At 39.8% G+C, this 27,954-nt stretch overlaps 1 protein-coding gene across 1 annotated transcript in view; it reads right to left on the bottom strand.

Moving 5' to 3' along the window:
* The window catches only part of qser1 (glutamine and serine rich 1), a 129,759-nt gene that overhangs the window by 20,815 nt on the left and 80,990 nt on the right, over window positions 1–27,954 (bottom strand). The window contains exons 4-9 of the mRNA XM_067994172.1: window positions 22,862–26,626; window positions 21,279–21,577; window positions 10,049–10,165; window positions 8,734–8,867; window positions 7,247–7,458; window positions 5,763–5,828 (exon numbers count right to left, since the gene is read on the bottom strand). Of these exons, the coding sequence (XP_067850273.1) occupies window positions 5,763–5,828; window positions 7,247–7,458; window positions 8,734–8,867; window positions 10,049–10,165; window positions 21,279–21,577; window positions 22,862–26,626 (4,593 nt within the window). The remainder of the gene's footprint in view (window positions 1–5,762; window positions 5,829–7,246; window positions 7,459–8,733; window positions 8,868–10,048; window positions 10,166–21,278; window positions 21,578–22,861; window positions 26,627–27,954) is intronic.

Below are 27,954 nucleotides of genomic sequence, written 5' to 3' on the forward strand. Positions count from 1 at the left end.
AAATACTATTAAAAAAATGGGGAGGAAAGAGGACCCTGGAGATGAATAAACCAAAGACTTTAAACAATAATAGAATCTTATTTCACATTACATAAAAATGTTTAGGAAGGAAGCCTGAATTATAAAGGATAAAAGTGGTAGAGAAACTGATGAAAGGAACGCAGTAGAATTACTTAAAAGGAAATGATAATCTACATTCTTCCTTTTAAAAAAAAAATCAAGTTTGCTGGCAGCACGGGGAATCCAGAGTTGGGTGTGCCTCTTAGGCAGTGCTGATGACGTCAATTATGGGAAGCTGCCAATGCAATCCGGAGCAGCTCCACTGCAAACTGATCCAAGAGCCACCTAAAATGTTAGGAAATCTGTTATTTGCTGGGATCAACTGGCCCTGCAGAAGCTTGAAGCCCCTCCACTCCATCACTGGTTGCAATATAAATAATCCAAAACAATCCATGGCATCACCCAAGTGGCCTACCAGAGAAGGAGGCATTACTCAAGGCTCTCCATGTTGGAAACAAAATTGATATTTTCAAAAAAACGTTTATCAGCTTCCTTTATAAAAAGCAGCAATACTGAGAAATAAGACATTTATATTAGTACCTGATTAGTTTTAAATGTTTCACATAACATGAATTAATTTGAAGTGTCGCAGATGTGACAACTACCTTTGCATAGCAAGATCCCACAATGAGATGACCAATTAATGTTTTTCTATATTAGCTCAGGGAGAAACGCTAAGGCTCTAAGAGAACGCTGCTCATCTTTGAACAGTACCATGGATTCTATGTCCTCCTGAGCCACCAGAAAGGGGCCATGGTTGAATGTATTATCCAAAGGCCAGCACCTTCGACAATGCAACACTTCCTTGGTACAGTGCTGGAAAGTAATGTGGGACGTCTTAGATGGTAATTCTCAACCTTCTGACCTAGAGGCAAGATGTTATTTACTGAGCCAAGCTGACTCTTGCCAAGAAGACAAAAGTACTTCCCATAAACTTTCCTTCCCTTTTACTAATTGTTTCTTAGAAGTATTCACCAAGGAGGAAAATACTGAAGTGTTAGCCAATTTTTGGAGCACAATTAATATATTAGAGGGTTTTGAAATCATTGTGGCAGAGGTACTTACTAGACTAAAGGAACTGAAGACTAACAAATCCACTGGGACATATCCTCGGGTGCTCATTGCAAATTCATACCATAGATACCTTCCCAGGTTCAGTGATGTCAATTACTCCCATAAGCTATCTGAGCACCTCACTTTTATGAGAGTTGTCCCACACTGCCCTATACCTACTTGCACAATAGCACAAGCCAGTCACATATTAGCAACTCTTTGCAATCTGGGCCGAATATTAGTGTCTTTTGCCTGAACGCTTCTTCAATATCTCCAAAGGCGGATTGCGCAAACACTTGGTAAGATAAGGCCTGATACAAAATAAGCTACTTTATTTTACAGTAAAATGAATCATCAACAGTAGTTATGACCAGATTCACTTATTTCAAACAAAATAATAAAGTAAAGAACGCATCACACTTCCCCACATCAATGAATCGACGCAAATGACTTAAATATGGTGGTTTCTATTTATCCTCCAGCATTTCTAACCTCTTCAATCTCCGCAAAGGATCTCACAGCTTTCCCTTTAACAAACCTGATTACCTGCAGTCTACAAGTTTCAAAAAGAGCCTGTCCGCTTGTGTCCCTGCATCTCTCTTTTCATCTCAGTCTTTACAAAGAAGGATCAAAGAATTTTCCAACACAACTTGTGTGAGGTGTTTTGATTACCCAGACAAGCTAAGAATTGTTCAGTCTCTGGGGAAACAACTTCCATCTGTCATAGAAATCACCGTACACCTATCTACAGCACACACTTTTTTCCAGGTTTCCTTTTCAGATTCAAGCATGACAAATGTAGAGAATTATCTGCAGCAATCTCAGCCAATACTGATGTGCAACTGCCCTTACTATTTCTGCCACAGAATCAAAGGAGTCCAGCAGTTAAAGCAAGCAAAGCTTGACACCAAACATATTTTATTCAACTTAGTTAAGAAAGAAGAACTTGCATTTATATAGCACCTGTCACATCCTCAGGACATCCCAAAGCACTTTACAGACTTTACAGTAACTTGTGTAGTCACTGTTATAATGCAGGAAATGCAGCAGCTGAGGTCCCACAATCAGAAATGAGATCATGACCAGATAATCTGTTTTGGCGATGTTGGTTGTGAGGGATAAAATGTTGGCCAGGACACCGGGGATAACTCCCCTGCTGCTCTTCGAATGGTGCCATGTGATCTTTTACATCCACCTGAGAGGAAAGACTCTGTTTAACATCTCATCCAAAAGATGGCACCTCAGACAGTGCAGCACTCCAGTGCACTAGAATGTCAGCCTAGATTATGTGCTAATGTCTCTGAAGTGGGACTTGAACCACAATCTTCTGACTCAGAGGCAAGAGTGCTACCACTGAGCCAAGACTGACACTTTATAAATAAGCAAAAAAGGCATGGACAAGATTATTCTAATGTTTAATATTGTGGATTAGGATAATTGGCAAAACTTCCAGGTAATCACCAACAGTATCAAAGAAAAACATTTCAACTAGGAAGAGATCCTAGTATGCTGTCAATTCTAAACATCAGAACCGTGTCACTACATATTGTAAAATCATGGCGTTGTTTTGTTTGTGGAGAAATCGGTAAACTTCCCTTCTAGTTTAACACATTGCTAAATCCTCCGAGCTTTAAAAACATTATAATTGTTCCCTCAATGGCTTAAGTGTGCAAGGAAGCACACAACTGAGCCATAGGATCAGAAAGTCCTTGATCTGATTGCTGATCTTTACTGAGATGGGAAGGGAAAATTAGCCAGTGTTCCCACTTCTGACCGCTGCCTAATTGCCCTACTGGAAATTGCAGGGCAGTTTCTTCATCCATATTGGATTTGTTTGCATACAATATATTTTATTGGGGGAAGATTACAAGATAGTCCATGGCAACAATACAATAACAGGACACTTTGTCTAATCCTGTTATTTTCTAAGTCAACATAGATTTATGAAAGGGAAATAGTGTTTGACAAACCTACTAGAGTTTTTTTGAGGATGTAACTGGTAGAACAGGTAAGGGAGAACCAGTGGATGTGGTGTATTTGGATTTTCAGAAGGCCTTTGATAAAGACCCACATAAGAGGTTAGTGTGCAAAATTAAAGCACATGGGATTAGGGGTAATATACTGGCATGGATTGAAAATTGGTTAACAGACAGGAAACAGAGAGTAGGAATAAATGGGTCTTTTTCGGGGTGGTAGGCAGTGGCTAGTGGGGTACCGCAAGGGTCAGTGCTTGGGCCCCAGCTATTCACAATATATATCAATGATTTGGATGAGGGAACCAAATGTAACATTTCCAAGTTTGCTGATGACACAAAACTAGGTGGGATTGTGAGTTTTGAGGAGGATGCGAAGAGGCTTCAAGGCGATTTGGACAAGTTGAGTGAGTGGGAAAATACGTGGCAGATGCAGTATAACGCGGATAAATGTGAAGTTATCCACTTCTAAAAGGAAAACAGAAAGGCAGAGTATTATTTAAATGGTGATAAATTGGGAAGTGTTGATGTATAAAGGGACCTGGGTGTCCTTGTACACCAGTCACTGAAAGCAAACATGCAAGTGCAGCAAGCAGTTAGGAAGGCAAATGGTATGTTGGCCTTCACTGCAAGAGGATGTGAGTACAGGAGCAAGAATGTCTTGGTGAGACCACACCTGGAGTATTGTGTGCAGTTTTGGTCTCCTTACCTAAGAAAGGGTATGCTTGCCATAGAGGGAGTGCAGCGAAGGTTCACTCGAATGATTCCTGGGATGGCAGGACTGTCGTATGAGGAGAGATTGGGTCGACTAGGCCTATATTCACTCGAGTTTAGAAGATTGAGAGGGGATCTCATTGAAACATATAAAATTCTGACAGGGCTAGACAGGCTGGATCCAAGGAGGACGTTTCCCCTGGCTGAGGGGTCTAGAACGAGAGGTCACAGTCTCAGGATACGGGGTAGGACATTTAGGACTGAGATGAGGAGAAACTTCTTCACTCAGAGGGTGGTGAACCTGTGGAATTCTCTACCACAGAAGACTGTGGAGGCTAAGTCACTGAATATATTTAAGGAGCTAGATAGATTTCTAGACACAAAAGGCATCAAGGGGTATGGGGAGAGAGCCGGACTACGGTACTGAGATAGAGGATCAGCCACGATCATATCGAATGGCGGAGCAGGCTCGAAGGGTCGAATGGCCTACTCTCGCTCCTATTTTCTATGATGTGGAGATGCCGGTGATGGACTGGGGTGGACAAATGTAAGGAATCTTACAATACCAGGTTATAGTCCAACAAATTTATTTTAAAATCACAAGCTTTCGGTGATTATCCCCTTCGTCAGGTGAATGAGTGAAAGGTTCTCAAATTGCATATCTTATATTAGGCTGGGACACCATCACACCAATCAAAAGGTGTCGTTGGTGTTCAGACAGATTAGCCACGGAGAACAGTACGTCCCAGTACACTGAATACACATTGTGTCAAATTACACAGACAGAGAGAAAGAGACCCAAATGGCAGAGAGAGAGAGAGAGAGAGAGAGAGAGAGAGAGAGAGAGAGAGAGAATGAGAATATTAAAAACAGATAACTTTTTTTTTCCCCTTGCTGGTGGGGTTACGTGTAGCGTGACACGAACCCAAGATCCCGGTTGAGGCCGTCCTCATGGGTGCGGAACTTGGCTATCAATTTCTGCTCGACGATTTTGCGTTGTCATGTGTCTCGAAGGCCACCTTGGAGAACGCTCACCCGAAGATCGGTGGCTGAATGTCCTTGACTGCTAAAGTGTTCCCCGACTGGGAGGGAACCCTCCTGTCTGGCGATTGTTGCGCGGTGTCCGTTCATCCGTTGTCGCAGTGTCTGCATGGTCTCGCCAACGTACCATGCTCCGGGGCATCCTTTCCTGCAACGTATGAGGTAGACAACGTTGGCCGAGTCACAGGAGTATGAACCATGTACCTGGTGGGTGGTGCCCTCTCGTGTGATGGTGGTATCCGTGTCGATGATCTGGCATGTCTTGCAGAGGTTGCCGTGGCAGGGTTGTGTGGTGTCGTGGACGCTGTTCTCCTGAAAGCTGGGTAATTTGCTGCGAACGATGGTCTGTTTGAGGTTAGGTGGCTATTTGAAGGCGAGTAGTGGAGGCGTGGGGATGGCCTTAACGAGGTGTTCGTCGTCATCGATGACATGTTGAAGGCTGCAGAGCACATGGCGTAGTTTCTCCGCTCCGGGGAAGTACTGGACGACGAAGGGTACTCTGTTGGTTGCGTCCCGTGTTTGTCTTCTGGTTCATACTCCTGTGACACGCTACACCACCAGTAGGGGTAAAAAAAAGTTATGTTTTTATATTCTCTCTCTCTCTCTGCCATTTGGGTCTCTTTCTCTCTGTCTGTGTAATTTGACACAATGTATATTCAGTGTACTGGGACGTACTGTTCTCCGTGGCTAATCTGTCTGAACACCAACGACACCTTTTGATTGGTGTGAAGGTGTCCCAGCCTAATAGAAGATATGTGATTTGAGAACCTTTCACTCACTCACCTGACGAAGGGGATAATCTCCGAAAGCTTGTGATTTTAAAATAAATTTGTTGGACTATAACCTGGTGTTGTAAGATTCCTCCTATTTTCTATGTTTAATACAACAATTATGGAGCAAAAATATATTTAATTCACAAACCTGATTTTTGCTGAAGGGTTTTGGCCATCCTTCCCTGTGTAGTCACTTTTGAAAGGAATCCATTGTCTGAAGAAGAAAGCATTTGTAAAGGTTTGTTAAAGACCTGTAATATTTTTCTTTCTTCCCCTCTTCTGTTCTGTCAAGTTTTCTTTCCTCTCCTCTCCTCCCAAAGATATCAACACTTTGCTGGGATACAGATCCATGATCACCAAGCACCTCTTTTTTCAATTGAGTGACCGGGGTGGGGAATCTTGTTGAATCATTTTTAAGTTAAGGTTAGTCTTTATGCATAAACAGTTCCATTCCATTTTAAACACAATTTTAACCTTTAATTTCCCACACAGAGTTCCTGATCTCAATCTAGAGAAGCACACACCAACAAAGAGAATGAAGATTTAAAAAAAGAGAGCAAGTATAATCTGTACTATTCTTGCACAGATCTTAATGGGTTAGGAGAGATTTTTTTTGGGAAATGCTGCCTTTGAGAGTGCAGGGTTTTCAAGGGCCAAAATTGTGATTATCAGCATATGAACAAGTACCTGTAAAATTTGAAAAGTTCTGTTATGTCAAAATTTGATAGCAAGTGGAATTGGGTTTCAGTGTTGGAAACTGCTCTTTTATCTCGGACTGTTTAGATGAAAGTGTGCCAGCTGTACAGATTGGAGAAGAGTTTGACTATTCTGAAGCTATATCTTTATACTGGTACAGTTGTAGTGCTTTTCTGAGGTTGTCAATAAGGAACACTGTTGCAGCAGAGTATATGGAGCTTTACTCTGCATGGTCTGTGTTATAGTTGGGAGTGCTTGATGCCGACACTGATTGGGAAAAAATTTTCACTCCCAATACTGGTATCCTTCATCTTGTGAAAAAAGTCAATTTTCTTTTAATAGAACAAGAACTCTTACACTATTTAGAGGCAGTTATTTTATTTCTTGTATTCAGTGATCAAAAAAGCAAATGAGAAATCATAATTTAGATCAGGGTTCCTGCGTCTTTCAGGAGTCAAATAAGACTTGAAATCAGCCAAGTGTAACGTATTTATGCATGCTGGACTGGTACTGTTCCGAACTTGTTTGAACATGTGCAGGCTACATGCCAGTTCTTCATTTTAGCAAATGAGCGGACAACCTAATGTAGATTCTTGACTGAATCCCCTCTCCCTCTTCCCACCGTGAATCCAGATATTGCACACTTCAATGTGACAAAAGATTGTATGGAATCATCAAGAGTCCTTTGGGATTTCCACATGTCCGTTTCTTGCAAAATACTCATTTAAGCATGGTTTTGAAGATACAATTAAGTTGCAACAGCTATGGGGAAAGTTTTAGCAAATTAAAAGTTTTAATGGAATAATCCAAATGATTAATGCAGAAAAATTCAGAGCTTATGTTGGTTCCTATTCCGGGATGACATCACTTAGAGATGGACTACGTTCATAGCAAAACCCATTAAAAAACAAATAAAAAAATGTAATAAGGCCTTACCATCTTCATCATCACTCTGAGTTTCTAGAGAAGAGTCTGAGTGGGATGAATACTCCTCCTTCAGCCATTTCTTTCGCTTTTTGGGTGGTGGTTCAGCCTTTACCTTTACTTGTTTAACTGGCCTAGCTTTGGATTTTGCTGATGAAACTTTAGGCGCTGCAGAGTTACTGACAGAGACTTTATTACTAGAACCCGTCTTTGATTGGCTATGCCTGAAGACAAATATATAATGAAGAAAAACAGCCTGATGAACAGTTCTAAATTAATTCTAGATTGGACAAATATACAGCTCTAATTGTTCAACTTATATAATTATGATATGGATAAACTTTTAATTGAACCTCAAATTAAAATTAGTCTTTCAGAATAAACACTCCTATCATCAACAGTTACCATTGCATTGCTGAACTTACAATTAATATAGCAAGTCAATAAGTCCAGTGACAGGCACTTTAAAGGACAAGTATAAATAGTTGGATCTAGTTTGAAATATTTCTACCTAATTCAACCTGTTATAATCTATATCCGAGTTTTCTTCCAAAAGAATCTTAGACGTCCTTCTAGATATGATCATCAGATAAAGACCCCATCCCTTAGAATAAACCAACTATGTGTTCTAATCCTATACCCTTAAATCAAGCAGTACTTTTAGGAATCCTAGAATCTAACTTAAAGATTGGATTTTTTTTGAAGGAGGGAGGAAGGAAGGTCAGCTTAAGCTATTTAGGGTAACAACTCACATTTCTAAAGTGCCTTTTAACAAAGAAAACATCCCATAACATTTCACAGAGGAGAAATGGACTGCGAGTAGTAATAGTTTATTACCTGAATCCCAAATTGGATTACTTACTGAGAGATAATAGGCTATAACATATAGTGGATATTGAATTTTTGACAAAATAATTACACCATTTATTTTCACTTGATGGTAGCAAATTTATTAGACATTGTCTTTTTTATTGAAGATAAAAAGTACTACCACATAACACAGCACCTTAAAGAGAATTTTGTCAGGTCATTTTGGATATTGAATTGCAGAACAATTTACTACCCTGTTATAAGGTACACATTCTACTTTGTAGAGATCAAAAAGAATGAGAGGGAAGGAAAAAATGAGGTTGGTGGAAACTATATGTTCCTGATAGATTTAGTTGACAATTAAGAATAGTTGGTGTAGTAAAATTCCACATGTATTTTTCCTCACTCCTGCTATAGCATCTACACTTGGTTGCTCGTTAAGTTATACTTCTGTTCTTTGCCTTCCTGTTTCAAAGTGAGTACAGTCATTTCCTTACAAAATTGAAACGTGAATTCAGCCAATCTTGCATTGTTAATGGTATTATTCAATTTGTACAAAAGCTTACGGTTCCTGAAAGAATTTAAAGTTCTAATTAATAAACCACTCAGAAATTATGCCGAGTCAAGCTAGATGAATACCAACAACTCATTAACATCAAAATGGACAAAAATCAAAATATTTTCCATACCTTAAAGTTTGCAACTGTCTGTTTCTTGGCTTTTTGGAACAAACTCGAACATAATCCTTCTTGTTTATATTTTCGATAAACTTTACATACACCCGCTTGTATTTGGTTTTTGCATCTCCAAAGTATCCAAGATACTATAAATTAAGAAATGTAAAAAACATTTTGCAAAGAGCATTGTTTTAGAGCAACTTCTTTATGTTTATGCATCTGTCAGCCACTTATCCAAAGTATTTTAAAAAGTTGTCATTCTGCTATCTTATATTTTAAAAAAATGCAAGAACTGCAGTATTATTTCTATTCTATTTTTACCATTCCTTTCTCTCAACACTTTACAGAATAGTCTTCACGCCTAAACAAATGTAGGATACTGGTCTCTGCTTAATAATACATGAATGTCCTATAATTTACAAGCACCTCAGGCACTGCATTATCTTGGGAAACTTAAACTCAGCAACTTGATACCAATAATGAGAAACTCTGCAACTGAAGAGGAAAAAAAATGAGGAATATTTGTAAAACTTTGATGTACAAAGTAAATTGGTGTCAGGATCCCACTGACTGTTGTCTGCTGTCCTATTGTTTGCAGCTTGGTCTTGAGGAGTCACTGGAATGCTTGGCATGGTAATGGTGGTAAATTAAAACTTCCACATGTATAACAAATTCTGTTCCTTTTATAGTCACTGGTGTAGAATGTCTGAAAACCACGACGTCCAAGGAATTTAATAATAGTGCCAGCACATATGCAATAGTAGAGTTTTACTCTCAGTCTCCAGGTGACATCAACTGTGCTGATTTTAAAATGGGTCACATGTAGAAATTAAAGCAGCAGAGGTATGCAACGTGGGAAATCATGAAGGCTGAGGTAGGTAAAGATTTTAAATTTGTAAGTAAATAAGTTACAAGCACAACCAGTCTCCTTTTTAAAAAATTTGCAAAATGCTATGCTCAGACAAAGAAATGGGACACTCTTCGTTTTACACACTCAGTGCCAGTATCAAGCATTACCAGAACAAGTAAAGCACAGTTGGGGAGAGAGTACAGCTCTCTAATGTATTTTAGACATATTACTGGAACAGAGTAGAGTATTTTAAGGTAATTATGTAGAAGCAACACATCTATTTAAGCTTCATCAGACCATGCTTCAAGACAATAGACAAAAGATTAGAAAATTTACTACGCGCTACCTTAGACTTTATTAAAATGTGAAAACAAAAACATTTTTAAGTAAACAACTGTTTATATTGTTCCCCCGTATCAAAGCATTGAGCATACTTCCTATTATACAGATAATTATTTGAAAGGAGATTTCACTCACGCTATTGGTTGCAGAGAATTGTCTCTGTCCATCTTTTACTTCAGGCATAAATTTTTGTAACAAAGCTTTTTGTACCTTCCATATAGCAGGAGGTTCTCTACCTGTGTTTAAGGCCACCTACAAACAAACAACTTAGCATTAGAAAGAAAAAATAAAGCAGTTTCCTTTTCAGTCCCTGACTTGTACCAATACCGCAGCTGTCTGGATGAGTTCAGAAACAGTTTGAGAATCCAAATAGTGCACATTTAAAATATTCAAACTGCAACTAAATCAACTTGGATGGTATTGTCCTGTAGATTCAGATTTTTGAACATAGGAACTCAAAATATCTAAACTGATTGTGGGTGGGGTGCAGGGACTTGAAAGTCCAAAAGTCTTGCTTAAATTTGGGGAATTACACATAACCTGCCTGCATATATCAGTACATATATAACTATATTCAAGGGTACCGCTGAATATACATTAATGCTGTTAACCAGTTAAGATTCTCTTAACTATGTCCAGGTGCGATTTTATAGGCACTTAATAGTCCAGAGCATTATTTAAAATAAATTAATCAAATGAATCTATCAATGCTTGGTATCTCTTTTTTTAAAAAAGACTTTCTGACGTGAACAACTTGCATTTATATTGCGCCTTTAATGTAGAAAAACATCCAAGGTGCTTCAGAGGAGCGTAATCAGACAAAAATCAACACAGAGCCAAAGAAGGAGATATTAAGGGGGTGACTAAAAGCTTGGTAAAAGATGTGAGTTTTAAGGTTTTAAAGTAGGAAAGCTCTAACAAGTTTAAGGCTACATAACAGAACACAGAGAGTAGGGGTTAAAGGTAGTTACTCGGAGTGGCAAAAGGTGGGAAGTGGTGTTCCACAAGGATCGGTGCTAGGACCACTGTTGTTCACCATTTACTTAAACAATTTGGACTTGGGAATCAGAAGTACAATTTCAAAATTTGCAGATGACACCAAATTGGGGGTATAGTTAATACTGAGGAGGACTGGACAAAATACAGGAAGACATTAATAAACTTGCAGAATGGATGTATAATTGGCAAATGAATTTCAATATAGGTAAGTGTGAGGTGGTACATTTTGGTAGGAAGAATAAGGAGGCCACATACTCCTTGGAAAATAGGAGTCTAAATGGGGCAGAGGAGCAGAGGGATCCAGAGGTACAGATACACAAATCATTAAAAGTAGCGATAAGGTCATTAAAAAAGCAAACAAAGCACTGGGGTTCATTTCTAGAGGGACAGAATTGAAAAGCAGAGAAATTATGCTAAACTTCTTTAGAACCTTGGTTAGACCACACGGAGTACTGTGAACAGTTCTGGTCTCCCTATTATAAAAAGGATATAGAGGAACTGGAGAAGGGGCAAAGATGATTTACTGGGATGATACCAGAACTGAGAGGTTACACTTATCAGGAAAGATTGAACAGGTTGGTGGGCTCTTTTCTCTAGAAAAAAGACTGAGGGGTCACCTGATTGGGGTCTTTTAAGATTATGAAAGGGTTAGACAGGGTAGACATAGAGAAGATGTTTCCACTTGCGGGGGAGACCAGGACCTGGGGCCATAAATATAAGATAGGCACTAATAAATTCAATAGGGAATTCAGGAGAAACTTCTTTACCCAGAGAGTGGTTAGAATGTGGAACTCGCTACCACAAGGAGCAGTTGGGGCGACTAGCATAGATGCATCTAAAGGGAAGCTAGACAAACACGTGAGGGAGAAAGGAATAGAACGATATGTTGATGGCGTTAGATGAAGTAGGGAGGGATGAAGGAGGCTCATGTGAAGCATAAACCCCAGCTGGGTTGAATGGCCTGCTTCTGTGCTATACATTCTATGTAATTCTATGTAAATTTAAGGTCAGCCAGCACAGCAGCAGTCACATCTACAGTAATTTTCATAATAACAATTTAAGAGTTCTAGTGGTCAAGACCAAAACTTCATCTTTCCAGTAATTTAAAAAGTAATGGAAATTTATGGCCAACAGACTCCATGATCAAACTGACCCTGTAGGGTGACCAATCACCCTAAATAGCACACTAAAGTGAACCAAGACACTGCTGCTACAGTATAGTCGTCATTGTCAAACTCCTAAAATAACTTTCAAATGAAAAGAAAATCCAAGTACGGCCACAATTGTTTGAAGTATCACTTTTAAAGTTTTTTAGATTCTGATAAACAGATGACAGCTGCAGGAAAACTAAATTATCTACATGGTTATGACCCAACCAGGTAATAACACATTTGAAGCACTACAAATAAAGCAACATGAAATACTAGATTTTGATCAATGACACTCACAATTTCAAACAGCTTCTTACATTTAAAGAATACTCTCCTGAATAGGTGGGCTTCAAGCATATACACTGACCCAATGTAGTACTTTCTCTCTTCTGAGAGGGTCAGACAGAAAGTATGACAGAAAGATCAAAATGGAACTATACTGGAAACCCCTACTTGGTGTATTTCTTCAGGAGCGCCATCCATCCCCCACTACATCAGAAACTGACTGAGTAGAGTTGGCTTAAGATTTATTTTTAAAATTTAACAACTGCACTAATCACCACACTAGCTGGCTCTCTAGGGATCTCCCTGACCCAGTCCGCCACCATACTTATCACTGTTGTAATATATGTAATCTGTTCAAGTGTTTATTGCTGAAACAAAATACAATATTAGGTTAATGGCACTCTTCAGTTATGTATATTACTGACAGAGCTCTCAAAATGCCTTTGGTGACTGGGGAATGCATCTTAAGTAATGCATCTTATAGATAAGAAAGATCTGGTAAAAGTATGCACATTCCTTAAAATAAATTTGTATCCACATATCCATCTATGACTATTTGGTCTACAATCTGTTCACGATGTTGTACAATGAGCATATTTCTGTATATTATATAATTAAGTTAATTGCTACAGATATGTGTCTCAGCTGTCAATTCCATCTTGAGCTCTATAATTCACTTGTAACCATTTCAAAGGAAAATGTCAATTATCCTGACAAAGCTCACAAGTAGATACATTTCAGTTTCTTAGTCCAGTCTTTTTAAATTCTGCACCAGTAAAATTAGAATGTTTTTTTCCAAAGAATGCAAACACCAATAATTCATTCAAATGCCTCCACTACTCTTAAAAGGCTTTTAAAATTTCCACTATATTAATTCTGCTAAAGGAAATAGATATGTGTTACAAATTGGTTCACTGACTGAGTTATTCAAAGTCCTCGTGTTACCACCACTAAATTGTGATGTTTCAATGTTTTCTCATTCTTCTAAATGTTCCCTTAGACCCAATCACTTGCTTAAAGCTATACATACACGGCTATGATGATTTAATAATTTTGCATTATTAGCTTCATTACAAAACTAGGCCCTTCACAAATCCTGAAGTTAAATGGAATTTGAAATATGTTTTTGTCCTGTTAAATCATAATTGTTTTGCTACATGATAAAATATTAGTCTTTTAACTTTAGAAAAACAGAACCATACTTCATAAAATTCTTGCCATTATTTCATAACAAATAAAAACACTAGGAAGGTAGAGAAACAGATTTGTAGAACACAAAGTGGAACAGCTGTGTTGTGGAAGTAATGAGAAAAAGGCCAACATAGGCTACGAATTAACTTCTGTATACAATGTGGTCAAATGATTTGCATTAAGCTCAAAGGGATATGCTGGTACCAGCATCAGACCAAAATGCATTTATTTTTCTAATTTCAGTTCAATTTTTACCATATTGTCACGAATTCAACCCTCCTGGATAAATGAAGAAACATACACATCACTAATAGTAATAGTTTGGCCAACATTTTTACTCAAACATATCATTTTTTCTCTCCTTTCTACTGACATCAAAAAAGTTGTTTTATTCCCTCTGGGATATTTCCTCCCCACAACAGCATTCATACATACGAACATAAGAAATAGGAGCAGGAGTAGGCCATACGGCCCCTCGAGCCTGCTCCGCCATTCAATAAGATCATGGCTGATCTTCGACCTCAACTCCACTTTCCCACCCTATCCCCATATCCTTTGATTCTCTTAGTGTCCAAAAATTCTTTGACTGGGCAGGGGACCACTTTCTAAGGTTTCCATCAACAATATTCTTGAACTAGACACAAGCAGGTGCCTAAGAGCAATACAGATTGACTCAGGCTCTTTTCTCTCCTATCCATTAGGCAATTGGCTCATTTATACTTTACTTTAGACAGCCCAGCTGAGAACAGAAACTCATATGTGGGAAATAACACAGTAGGACTCATTATCTAATGACATTTACTCTGGACTGGCCATCACATTTTTTTGACACGCAATGTAGATATCTGGAATCTGAAAACCATTTATATGGGAACATTATATGTCATTTATAGAAAAATGTAAGATATAAAAAAAAACAGAATTCTTCTTTGCAGGGGCTGGCAACACTGGTATTAAAATATGATACTACCAGAAAAATTCTAATCATTTCACTTTTTTGGCCGGGAACTCTCCTTTGCTGAAGCCATTCTTGATTGTTTATGAATTGAAGTTGCGGTGCTTGGAGATGTTCAAAAGCTGAAGCTTACATTAAACTGACAAGAACTTGGAAAACAGCAGATTTCATAAATAGAAAGTACTTGCATTTATACATCATATTACATTTCTCAGCAATGTCTCAAAGGCTTCATGTTAATGAATTACTTCAAAGTGCAGCAACTTTTGCAGGCAAATCTAACAACCATTTTGCATGCAGGATTCCATAGCAGCAATGAAATGAATCACCAGCCTTTTTTTTTTTGATTATGGCTGTGGGAAGAATATTGGCTAGGTCACTGGGAGAACTCCATCCTCTTCTTCAAACAGTACAATGGAATCTTTAATGCCCACCTGAATGAAAGATAGATAGGTGGGGCGAAGAACGATGGACAAAGAATGATGAATGAAAGTATTGAGAAAAACCACACAAAAAAAAAATCAGAAGTAGCACAAGGAAGAATAAGTGTGTAAATAAAATATTTAAAATACATAAATCAAGAGTGAAGGAAGGAAAAGAAATAGATTTCTTCAAAAGGATTAACACAATCACGCTTGTGCACTTTGCAAACATCATAAACCACAGTTTAAATATCAGTGTTGTTAACTTTCCAGGCTTTCAGCACTTCAGTTAGACAAGGATTTTAAACCATGCCAACAGTTATCCGCTAATATAGCAGAACTGACCGTCAGTAAAATCTGATCAATGCTTAATGCTCACAACAAATAGACACTAGCAATATTTGAAAATCACGATTTCCCCTCAAACTGTGAGGTTTCCTTCTTGTAACAAAAAGCTGAATTCCATTTCAAACAAGATAGTATACGAAAACAGCTTTATTTGTAATCATGCAATTTTATAATCCAAGTGAAATAGAAGCCATATTTCACACCTGAACACAGCATAAGCTTCTTCTTGACAACATTTCCAAAAACAAATGCTGAAAAGAATGTAAAAAAATATATTTGCCAAATTTTCTTCTAACTTAATTTTAAGATTCAGGTCTGCATGTCAGTTCAATTTATTTGGGGTAGGAAGGGAAAAGGCATTCAGGAACGTCAAGCAAGGCTGTTTATTTGAAGGGGGGGGGGGAAAGAGAGAGAGAGAGAGAAAGAAAAGTGTGATGGTGATCAGTAGCATAGTTACGGAGATAACGGGGTTTAAGATACAGGAGAAATTGCTCTCTGTTATCTAAATGCAAATAATGTTGAAAAATGAATGGCATATTTGGATCTTTTAGGAATATTTGCCCTCGTTAGTTGTGAATTTTACAATATGTACTTTTATATTGTACTCATAAAAAGACAGAAGAAAAGCATGTACGGAATTTTCTAAAAGAAAATAATTACATATAGAACATTTGCCATCCACAGTAGTGCAACTCAAAAGATAAACAGGAACCTGGTACTCTGCCACATAACAGGTCTGAAACCAAATCTCAAAACACATTTTCACATTTTATACAGTTCTGCAGCTCTGTATATATCCTATATGGGTAAAGTGAATAACTCCTATTGCTACTAGAAAAGTTAGCAGGTAACATTTTTACAATTGTGCATTTGCTAACAGCAAAGAAAGCTGGAATATGAAAACACTTTCCTTTTATTGATTAAAAATACTCAGATCTATCCTTTTTGGTCAAAAATGGATGACCTCACACTTACTGGCATTGAAATCCATATTCCACAGTTTTGCCCACTCAATCTACCAATTAACTTTCTACCACATGGAGTCCTTGAGGCAAATAACAGATGCATTTAAGGGGAAGCTAGATAAACACATGAGTGAGAAAGGAATAGAAGGATACGCTGATAGGGTTAGATGAAGTACAGTGGGAGGAGGCTCGCGTGGAGCATAAACACCAGCATAAGTACACTGCCACGGTTCCCTCTACTCAGGTTCTATCCCCCTTCCTTTCAAAACTGCAGTCAACACCCCTCCTCAAAAAACCTACCTTCTACACCTCTGTCCTTGCAAACTACCGCCCCATTTCCAACCTCCCTTTCTTCTCCAAGATTTTGAACATGTTCTGGCGTCCCAAATCTGTGACCCTGTTTAACTCCTTGTTTGATTCTCTCCAATCATATTTTTACCCCAGTCACAGCAAAGAAATGATCCTAATCAATCACAAATGACACCCTCTGTGACTGTGACCATGGTACACCATCGCTTGTCCTTTTTGACATGGCTGATCACACCATCCTCCAACGTTTCTTCTCCGACGTCCAGCTGAATGGGACTTACGCGCTTGGTTCCACTCTTACCTATCCAGTCGCAGCCAAAGTATCTCGAGCAATGGCTTCTCTTCCCACCCCCACACTGTTATCGCTGGAGTCCCACAAGGATCTATCCATAATCTATCCATCTCAGGTTAAGTCAATGGACAGAGAGATGGCGTACAGAATTCAAAATTAATTAGTACAATGTCATGAGAGTAGGTATTAGTGAGAATGTGTATACGTTAAATAACAACATTCTTGAGGTCATACAGTAGGAAAGAGATTTGGGGGTTCAATATTCACAAGTACCAAGAAAGCAAATAAAGTGTTAGAGCATATAGCTAGGGATGTGCTGTAAAATTCAAAGTTGATGATGTTCAAGTTTTATTTGGCTTTGGTGAGACCAGATCTGGAGTATTTGGTTCAGCTTTTCTCTCTGGAGGGATCTCAGAGGAGGGATATGAAGCTGCTTTCTGAACTTAGAGAGCCGAGTTATCAGCAAAAATGGTCAACCCTGGGACTTTATTCACTAGAGAAGAGGATAATGAGAAACCCAACAGTGGTCTAAAAGATTTTCATAGGAATGGAGAATTTGGATCCAGGAAAGTTCTTCTGTCGGGTGCAGGATTTTTTTTTATTCGTTCGTGGGATGTGGGCGTCGCTTGCACGGCCAGCATTTATTGCCCATCCATAATTGCCCTCGAGAAGGTGGTGGTGAGCCGCCTTCTTGAACCGCTACAGTCAGTGTGGTGAAGGTTCTCCCACAGTGCTGTTAGGAAGGGAGTTCCAGGATTTTGACCCAGCAACGATGAAGGAACGGCGATATATTTCCAAGTCGGGATGGTGTGTGACTTGGAGGGGAACGTGCAGGTGGTGTTGTTCCCATGTGCCTGCTGCCCTTGTCCTTCTAGGTGGTAGAGGTCACAGGTTTGGGAGGTGCTGTCGAAGAAGCCTTGGAGAGTTGCTGCAGTGCATCCTGTGGATGGTACACACTGCAGCCACGGTGCGCCGGTGAAGGGAGTGAATGTTTAGGGTGGTGGATGGGGTGCCAATCAAGCGGGCTGCTTTGTCCTGGATGGTGTCGAGCTTCTTGAGTGTTGTTGGAGCTGCGCTCATCCAGGCAAGTGGAGAGTATTCCATCACACTCATGACTCATGCCTTGTAGATGGTGGAAAGGCTTTGGGGAGTCAGGAGGTGAGTCACTTGCCGTGGAATACCCAGCCTCTGACCTGCTCTTGCAGCCACAGTATTTATGTGGCTGGTCCAGTTAAGTTTCTGGTCAATGGTGACCCCCAGGATGTTGATTGTGGGGGATTCGGCAATGGTAATGCTGTTGAATGTCAAGGGGTGGTGGTTAGATTCTCTCTTGTTGGAGATGGTCATTGCCTGGCACGAATGTTGCTTGCCACTTATCAGCCCAAGCCTGGATGTTGTCCAGGTCTTACTGCATGCGGGCTCAGACTGCTTCATTATCTGAGGGGTTGCGAATGGAACTGAACACTGTGCAATCATCAGCGAACATCCCCATTTCTGACCTTATGATGGAGGGAAGGTCATTGATGAAGCAGCTGAAGATGGTTGGGCCGAGGACACTGCCCTGAGGAACTCCTGCAGCAATGCCCTGGAGCTGAAACGATTGGCCTCCAACAACCACTACCATCTTCCTTTTTGCTCGGTATGACTCCAGCCACTGAAGAGTTTTCCCCCTGATTCCCATTGACCTCCTTGGTGCCACACTCTGTCAAATGCTGCCTCGATGTTAAGGGCAGTCACTCTCACCTCACCTCTCGAATTCAGCTCTTTTGAGGGCTAGGTGGCCCAATTTAAAGTTAAGGGTGTCAAAGGAAAAATAAACTGAGCAACATACATTTTTTACTAACGGTGATAGAACTATGGAACAGATTTGATTGCTCTTAGGCAGTGTGGCAGTAGCAGCATTACAGCTACCCTCAGTGGCCCTGGGCTAGGGAGGGTCGTGTTACCCAGGGTTCACACTCCTGATCGCAGTTCAGCAACTGCGGTTGCAGTCAGAGTATCTCTAGCAATGGCTTTTCTTCCCACCCCCACACTGTTATCGCTGGACTCCAACAAGGATCTATCCTTGACCATCTCAGGTTAAGTCAATGGACTGAGAGATGGCATTTGTAAAAAGGAAGAAAGTAGCAAAAGTAAACGTTGGTCCTTTAGAGGCAAAAACAGGAGAAATTATAATATGGAAATCAGGAAATGGCAGATGCGTTAAACAAATATTTTGTATCTGTCTTCACAGTAGAAAACGCAAGAAGTATACCAAAAATAGTGGGGAACCAAGGGGCTAATGAGAGTGAGGAACTTAAAACAATTAATATCACTAGAGAAAAAGTATGGACAAACTAATGGGACTAAAAGCCAACAAATCCCCTGGACCTGATGGCCTACATCCTAGGGTTCTAAAAGAGGTGGCTGCAGAGATAGTGGATGCATTGGTTATGGTCTTCCAAAATTCTCGATTCTGGAACGGTCCCAGTGGATTGGAAGGTAACAAATGTTACCCCGCTATTCAAGAAGGGAGAGAGAGAAAACAGGGAACTACAGGCCAGTTAGCCTGACATCCGTCGTTGGGAAAATGCTGGAATCCATTACAAAGGAAGTGGTAACAGGGCACTTAGAAAATCATAATATGATTAGGCAGAGTCAACATGGTTTTATGAAAGAGAAATCATGTTTGACAAATCTATGAGTTTTTTGAGGATGTAACTAGAAGGGTAGATAAAGGGGAACCAGTGGATGTAGTATATTTGGATTTTCAAAAGGCATTTGATAAGGTGTCATATAAAAAGATGTTACATAAGGTAAGGGCTCATGGGGTTGGGGGTAATATATTAGCATGGATAGAGGATTGGTTAAAGGACAGAAAAGAGAGTAAGGATAAACGAGTCAGGTTGGCAGGCTGTAACTAATGGGTACCGCAAGGATCGGTGCTTGGACCTCAGCTATTCACAATCTATGTTAATGGCTTAGATGAAGGGACCGAGTGTAATGAATCCAAGTTTGCTGGCGATATAAAGCTAGGTGAGAAAGTAAGCTGTGAGGAGGACACAGAGTTTGCAAAGGGATATAGACAGGTTAAGTGAGTGGCCAAAAAGGTGGCAGATGGAGTATAATGTGGGGAAATGTGAGGTTATTCAATTTGGTAGGAAGAACAAAAAAATAGAATATTTTTTAAATGGTGAGAAACTATTAAATGTTAGTCTTCAGAGAGACTTGGGTGTCCTCATACAAGAAACACAAGAAGTTAGTATGGAGGTGCAGCAGGCAATTAGGAAAGTAAATGGCATGTTGGCCTTTATTGCAAGGGGGCTGGAGTACAAGAGTAGGGAAGTCTTACTACCGTTGTACATGGCTTTAGTGAGACCTCACCTGGAGTACTGCATACAGTTTTGGTCTCCATATCTAAGGAAGGATATACTTGCCTTAGAGACGGTGCATCGAAGGTTCACTAGATTAATTCCTGGGAAGAGAGGGTTGTCCTATGAAGAGAGGTTGAGTAGAATGGGCCTATAGTCTCTGCAGTTTAGAGGAATGAGAGGTGATCTCATTAAAACATAAGATTCTGAGGGGGCTTGACAGGGTAGATACTGAGAGGTTATTTCCCCTGGCTAGAGATTCTAGAACTAGGGGGCATAGTCACAGGATAAAGGGTCAGCCATTCAAGACTGAGATGAGGAGGAATTTCTTCACTCAGAGGGTTGTGGATCTTTGGAATTCTCTACCCCAGAGGGCTGTGGATGCTGAGTCGTTGAGTATATTCAAGGCTGAGATAGATAGATTTTTGGACTCTAGGGGAATCAAGGGATATGGGGATCAGACAGGAAAGTGGAGTTGAGGTCAAAGATCAGCCATGATCTGACTGAATAGTGGAGCAGCCTCGAGGGGCCGTATGTCCTATTCCTGCTCCTATTTCTTATGTTTTAACTGCTGCTGGAAGCACATGTGTTTGGACATCAGGTGAAGACAGGATACAGCTCAGCTGTGATGCACCTCAATACAATTTTCCTGCCAACAACTCATGGTTAAGGCTCAGAAATGAATAACCACTTTGGTGAGGTACTGAAAAGTGACTGGTGCTCATGTAACCTTAGAGGTTAACAGCTTCCTCCATAGTGTGAGTAGGAGAGAAAAGTGAGAAAATTAGCAAAAGGAAAAAGTTGCCACTTCGTACAGTGACAGTGCCTCAATAGTTACATGAATATATATTTTTTTTAGAAAAGATGCAGCTTGTGTTGATAGGTGTTGTCAGACCAGGATAGACACTTCACTTCAGCAACTAATGGTCTTATATGGTGAGTGAGGTGTGCAGAATGGTCACTTTCCAGGTAAATTTGACTTTGGAAGCACCACTATTCAATGCACAGAATGTGATCAACCTTAGCATTAAACATTTAATCATTTCCATTCAAACCTGATGGAAAATATAGAATAAAAGCAAAATCATGTTGCATTACCTTAAGAGCTTTAATGTCTTCCATCTTTACAACAAATTCATCTCGTTCCCTGTACATGCCCTCCCCTCCACTTTCTATATCATCTTCATCTGTTGAACCTTCCACAGCAAGTAATTCTTGCTTTGCAGCTTGCTCTGCAGGATTCAGGTCATCTTGTTCATTTTGCATTGGGGTTTCTAGAGCTTCTGTTGGCTCATGTGCTTCCTCTTTTAAAGGAGGAGAAGGATTTGCAACTTTTTCTTGCTGTATGACAGCAGAAACAGAAGAGTTGGAATCCTTTTCTCCATTAGTAGCGGACTCTAGTAAAGAAAATTATATACTGAATGTGGATAAAGTAAAAACTAAGTACATTTATACCTCTTGAAGGTATTCTGCCAAATATCTAGTAGTTTTATCAAGTAAATAATATTTTGGTTGTATTCAACTTTGTCATATAAATCTGACTATAACAAATAAATATGGTGCTATAATTCATCATTAATTTATACAACAAATTTAAAACACATTATTTAGATTTACCAGCAAAACTTCTCAGCAGGATGAATGGAATTAGAGAAAACTTATTATACAATATAGCAATTAAAATTGGAAATAATTTTTTTGCCACTAAAGCATAACCATTTAACTTATTTTTACTTCCCTTTCCTCCCACCCACCCCCCCAACTCTTTAAAAAAAATACAAGTTTACTACCATGAAGCTGATTTCTGAACTTAGCGACCCGAGTTACCACAGATGAGGGACTGGAGTTATGTGGAGAGACTGGAGAAGCTGGGGTTCTTCTCCTTATAGCAGAGAAGGTTAAGAGGAGATTTGAAATAGGTGTTCAAAATCATGAACGGCTTTCACACAGTAAATAAGGAAAAACTGTTTCCAGTGTCTTCCTTTAGAATTAAAAAAGGTATGGGAAAGTGCAGTGAACCTGGACTATGGCTTGAGAGCTGGCGCAGGACTTGATGGGGGTGAATTTTACACCTATGGTGTAAAATGCTCTGATTCTATTCCATTAAAGTAGAAGAAAATGAAATCTAACATGCATTAGATTGGAATTTATAACACATCATCACAGTATGCTTTTAATTTCCTTACATGATGTTCACCCCAGGCCTTCGATTTACTAAACTCTGCACAAATATTTTGTGCATGTGCCCTCTGGAAATGTAGAACTAGATTTTAAGGTCTCAGCAACTAAGAAAATTAATGACAACTTCATGTTCAAATGCTGGTATCATCTGTTTATTAATAAAAAGGAATCCTGTCATATACAGCCCTTCAAAGTTTTGCTACAAATCATCAAATAAATTGCAGATCAGTCTGTCCGATATTTAATCATACTAATTCTTTCTTTTTAAAGGTAACTTTCTGAAGCTTCATTTCTACAACTTCCTTTAGTGAGACAAAACATATATTCTATCCTGAAGGAACAGCAAGACTGCACCCACGTGACCACGAAACACACTATGAATCACAATACCAAATTTTATATTCGACAGTGAGCAGATGCCTTCCTACAGCAATATATTCACAACTACACATGGGGCCTATTACTTATTTTAAGTATGCCCATACTGTAATCTTCCTTACCTGTTTTGATCCATTTTTCTTTTTTATTAGAAGGATCATCCAAAACAGAAAGTGCTGAGGAAATACTCTTTTGAAGATCCTGGTTCTTCCCAACAGAATCTTCCTCATCAGAGGAAAATGCAGGTAACGTTTCCAGGTTTTTCTTCAGGTCATCATCCAACCTTTTGCAAGGACTGGTAGATCCACTTACAGTAGATATTAAGGCAGTGGACGCTGACTGATGTGTTGGAACTGGCAGAAGCTGGGGAGTATGAATAGTATTGGTAGATGGACGCCTACTGCGATGCGCCATGCGCACAGAAGGTGCTGGAAACTGCTGCTTAGGTCCTGATTTAAGAAAGTCTAAAAAGGATGCAATGAAACCACTTTTAACTTCTGGTTGATTTTCCTCAACTTCTCTAATTTTTTGATTTATTCTTTCTTGCTGGTGGTAACTCTCATAGTAACTGTCATTAGATGTATGAGATGAATTTGCATCTTTGGAATTCAGGCGTTTACCCTGCCCACTTCGTTTTACTGGTTTCTGGCTACAAATGTCATCCTCTAAAGTTTCTTTAGGTCGCACTTTTACTCTTCGTTTCTTCTGATTGCCATCTAGCGACAAGTCTAGATTTCCTTCTTCTTCAGGCAAACTGTGAGGCCACCCATCTACAGGTACGCCCAGTTTTAATTTAGGCTTTACTGGTCTCTTTAATTTCCTTTTGTTACCAGATCCTGCAGTAATCTCATCACCCAGGCTGTAATCAATATCAGACACAGCACTCTCGTCGGTGTTACTTCTACCACTAGGAATGAAGTCTGGATCCTTTGCATTATTTATGGCACCATCATCAGGAATGTCATCATTATCCTCTTCTTCAGATTCTGGATTAGCACTTAACTGTTTCTTAAGGCCTTCAATACCCTGACCATTGGCATCTTGGATGGAGTTCAAATTTGGAGAGGTTAGCCCAGGCTGGATGTGCTGGTCTGAAGTTCCCAGGGTATGCTGATCAAGGCTTGAAGTTTTAGACTGAGCTGAACTATCTAATGGTACTGCCTCTAGATCCAAATTAATTTGACTATTGCTTAATGTCAGGTTATGCATATTCTGTTGATCTGGTAGCACAGTTTGTGAGCTGTGAAAATTTGGCGAAACATGCCTTACAGCCACAGTTTGAAATGTGGATTTTGAACCATCAGCACATTCGACTGATTGAATGCTAGATTCACCGCAGGCAGATTTGGCAAACTGTTCCTCGTTGGCAGAAAATACATCTTCAACACCAGAGAAAAGATTTCTCTCCACACCAAGCAACATAGATTCTGAAAAACAGACAGAACTAAGGCCAACAAACTGAGACTTTGAATCTTGTCTGTCTGATTGATCAAAATGATCTTTTGTTGTTAACTGTAGTGGTTTTGAAGATTCAGTACCATCCAGCTTCATTGCCTCAGAGTTCTGTTGCAGAAGCTGTTGTTGAGATTGTGCTGCATTGGCTTGGGCAATGTGCCTCTCAAGTTGAAGAAACTGTGACTGATGATGTGATGCCTGAGACTGAGCTTGTATTTGCTGCGACTGTGTTGATGCTTGGGATTGACCTAGGCCTGACTGTAGTAACCTGGGCTGCTGTGCTACTGACTGCTGTATTAAAGACAATGGCATTTCACGGGATGAATCGAGGAGTACCTGTGCACCAGGCAGCTGTAACCGTGGAGTCTGGCGTACAGTATGAGTCTGCAACTGTTGTGGCGCATTAATTACATGTGCCTGATGAGCTTGTGGTCTAGGCTCTTGTGCCTTATGTAAAAGAGAATGTGGCTGCTTCAATTCTTCAGCACCCATAATTATATGCGATGACTGTGATGGATTAGCTACCTTTTTCATGTCATGTGTGTTCATGTTGTTGTTACTACCAACTGGCTGACCATGATGAGTCACCATTGCTTCTATGGATCGTGTCACATCAAACTGCTTTACATGTTCATGTTTTCTTTCGTCTATTTTTGATCCCTGAAGAGTGAGACCTACAACCTGGTCTTCTAGGCGAGAATTACTCCTGATGACACTCTGAGATAGATACCGGTCATCTGCTCTTGAGATAGCATAAACAGCACTTTCTTCCCCGATTCCACTTTCTGTTAAACCTGGAGTGGATGCATCAAGAGAAGCCTGCTGCTGTAACAGATCTTGAATAGGAAAACCTTCATCACCTTCCTTAGATGGAACAAACAAATTTGAATCGGACTTCCTTTTAATATAAGACTGCTTTCTGTCTGTGGATGATTGAGTGTTCTGCATGTTCTGTGAATGAGACGATGAAGTGAAAGTAGGTGAATGTACTCCTGACAAGAACTTCTGAGACTGGGGTGAAGGAACGCTTTGTGACTGACTGGTTGGTGAAGAATGCATAGACATAAAGTTCTGAGTAGGACTTGATGCAGACAAATTCTGTGCACGAGTCGATGAAGAAAATGGTAATGATTGGGTATGTGATGTCAAAGTGAGAGATTGTCCGGAAGCATAACTTTGTGACAAGCCCTGTGTCTGTGCAGAATAGCTGTTTTGCGGCTGACTCACAGCAGGCAAACCCTGAGAATGACCAGAAGAATAGCTTTGTGTATGGCTAATAGAAGACAGATTCTGTGGTTGACCAGAATAGTTATCAGTGTGACTAACTGAAGGCAATACCTGTGACTGGTCAGAAGAGTAACTGAGCGTTTGGCTAACAGGCGTTAGGTTTTGTGACTGGCCAGAATAAGAAGCTGGTGACTTGCTTAAAGTAGTGAGCTTCTCAGGCTGACTGGAAGAGAACACCTCTGAGTGACTGACAGCTGACATGTTTTGAGACTGTGATGAAACATAGTTCTGGGACTGACTAATTGTTATTATCAGATTTGTTGCCGGTCCCGAAGAGTACACTTGCGACTGGCTTGCTATTACTGAACTTTGCTTTTGTGTGGGTGTTGAATAACTCTGTGTTTGCACAGTAGCTGTCGCACTTTGGGATTTGGCAGTTTTTGTAGAACGCTGAGCTGATCTTGACGAACAATTCTTAGCTTTTGAAGAATAATCAGGAGACTGAACTGTGGATGAATAACTCTGCGACTGCTCAACTGTTACTGCAGAGTTCTTCTGCTGCGTTCCTCCATTGCTCACCTGAGACTGGTCTCCAAGTGGGCTACATACCAAACCTGCATGCCTTGATGTTTCCTGAAAATCGACTCCACTCCCACTGGTAAGATAACCTTGCAAGGAATGGTGATTGCTTGGTAATTGTGCCTGCACTGAGTGTGAGCTGGAAGGCCGCTGGTGATGCTTAATAACACTACATTCTCTTTGAAGTGCCCTTTCAATGGAGGCAGTTGAACTAGAAAAGACTGATGTGCCATATGCTTGAGAGGCTTGTTGAGCTGGCCCAAGTGCTGAAGGCAACAAACTAAATTGTGGTTGTAAGTGATGAGGCGCAGATTCTTGAGCAGAACGATATGTTGAAGACTGGGGTATGCTCGTACTTAAAACAGTACTACCAATCCTGTCAAAAGTCAATGGGGAAGCTGTTTGAGAAGACTTGATTTGAAGCAAAGGATCATGTGGAGAAAGAAGCCCATTTGTTGTAGGGCTGAAAGCTGCATCTTGTAGAGTCAGAGATTGTGCACCAGCAAAACTACGACTACTAAAGGAAGAAGGATGCTGATACGCTGTGAGAGCTGATGGTGGGAATGTTCCTGAAGCTTGCAGTGCTCCAGTGACGAACAGCTCTGTAGGTGTTGAAGAGTGCATACCTAGACAATTTAAAAAAAGGCACTGTTCAAACATACTAATATCAAATAGGCATCTGCTGACTCGCATAAACCACCCAAAATTCTCTTCACATACCAAAACACTGACAACTTATATAAAAGTAAATTTTTAGCTTGATTTTCAGCTTATGTCCTGATTCATATATTACTCCATAATTTGGACCTCAATCTCACTAACACTTTCACATACAACTTTTTACATTGTAGATAGATCCTGAGAAATGAACATCTCCCAAGGCTGACTGGGTTTTAAGTGCTCAGTCATTGAGACACTCTTTGGGCCAGAAATTGCTCCCCAAATAACGAGGGAGCTCAACAGTGCTCTCCGTTTTTAATGGTGAATTGAAGGAGCAAATTCCCGCGTTTGCACATGTGCACTAAAACACGGAAATCGTGAACTTGCTCCTATTGGTTCGCCAGCGATTTAACATCTTCGAATTAAAGGGCCATTGAGCGCTGCAATCAGAGAAATCATTGAAAAATGCAAACTTGCTAATCTGCCCAGCTGGAAAGTAACTAATTACAAAACCAAACACTGATAACTATTCTGGTCAACCACAGAATCTGTCTTCTATTAGCCATACACAAAGCTATTCTTCTGGTCATTCTCAGGGTTTGCCTGCTGTGAGTCTTAATGACTGCCAAACAACTAAAAATTAAAATTTAAAAATGTGGAGTCTCATATTACTCCTTATTTTGATAGCTTTTGGTCATTAAAAACAAAATTAAAAACTTAAATTTTTTTAAAAATCTACAATGACATCCAGAATACTAAATGGATGAAGTCTGCTTGCCTGCTTGAGCAATGCAGCCTGAATCTGTGGGCGGGACTTCTCTTCCTGACAGATTTTGTGGGCGTATCTTCTGTTCTCTCAGACTGTTCCACGGACATCAACTCAGGCTGCTCAGAGGCTGGGTTGATAGCGCATGACTTTTTTAAAATTCAAAATCAAGCAATTCGACACGATAGAGCCCGCAGTAAGTATTTTCGTTAATTTAATTTGCAGGTGAGCATTGCCACATCACTCTGTGCAATTTCTGGCCCAATGTGGCATTCAACCAGTCAGTAAAAGCTACCTGGAGGTCAGGAATAGCTTTATTATTGTAATTTTAATCTGGAGTTACAAAATAAATTAGCAATTTTAATTTTAAAAAATTAACCACCAATTTTGTTCACCTTATTGTCTCATTCCTCCCCATACACACACTCCCAATGTCTTTTAAAAAAAATTTTCCTACTCAATTTAATTTAACCCTTTCCCTATCTTATTTCTCTATCAAAACACACTTTTAAACATTCATTGCTTTTT

The sequence above is a fragment of the Heptranchias perlo genome, chromosome 12 (genome assembly GCF_035084215.1).
Source record: "Heptranchias perlo isolate sHepPer1 chromosome 12, sHepPer1.hap1, whole genome shotgun sequence".
Lineage (NCBI taxonomy): Eukaryota > Metazoa > Chordata > Chondrichthyes > Hexanchiformes > Hexanchidae > Heptranchias > Heptranchias perlo.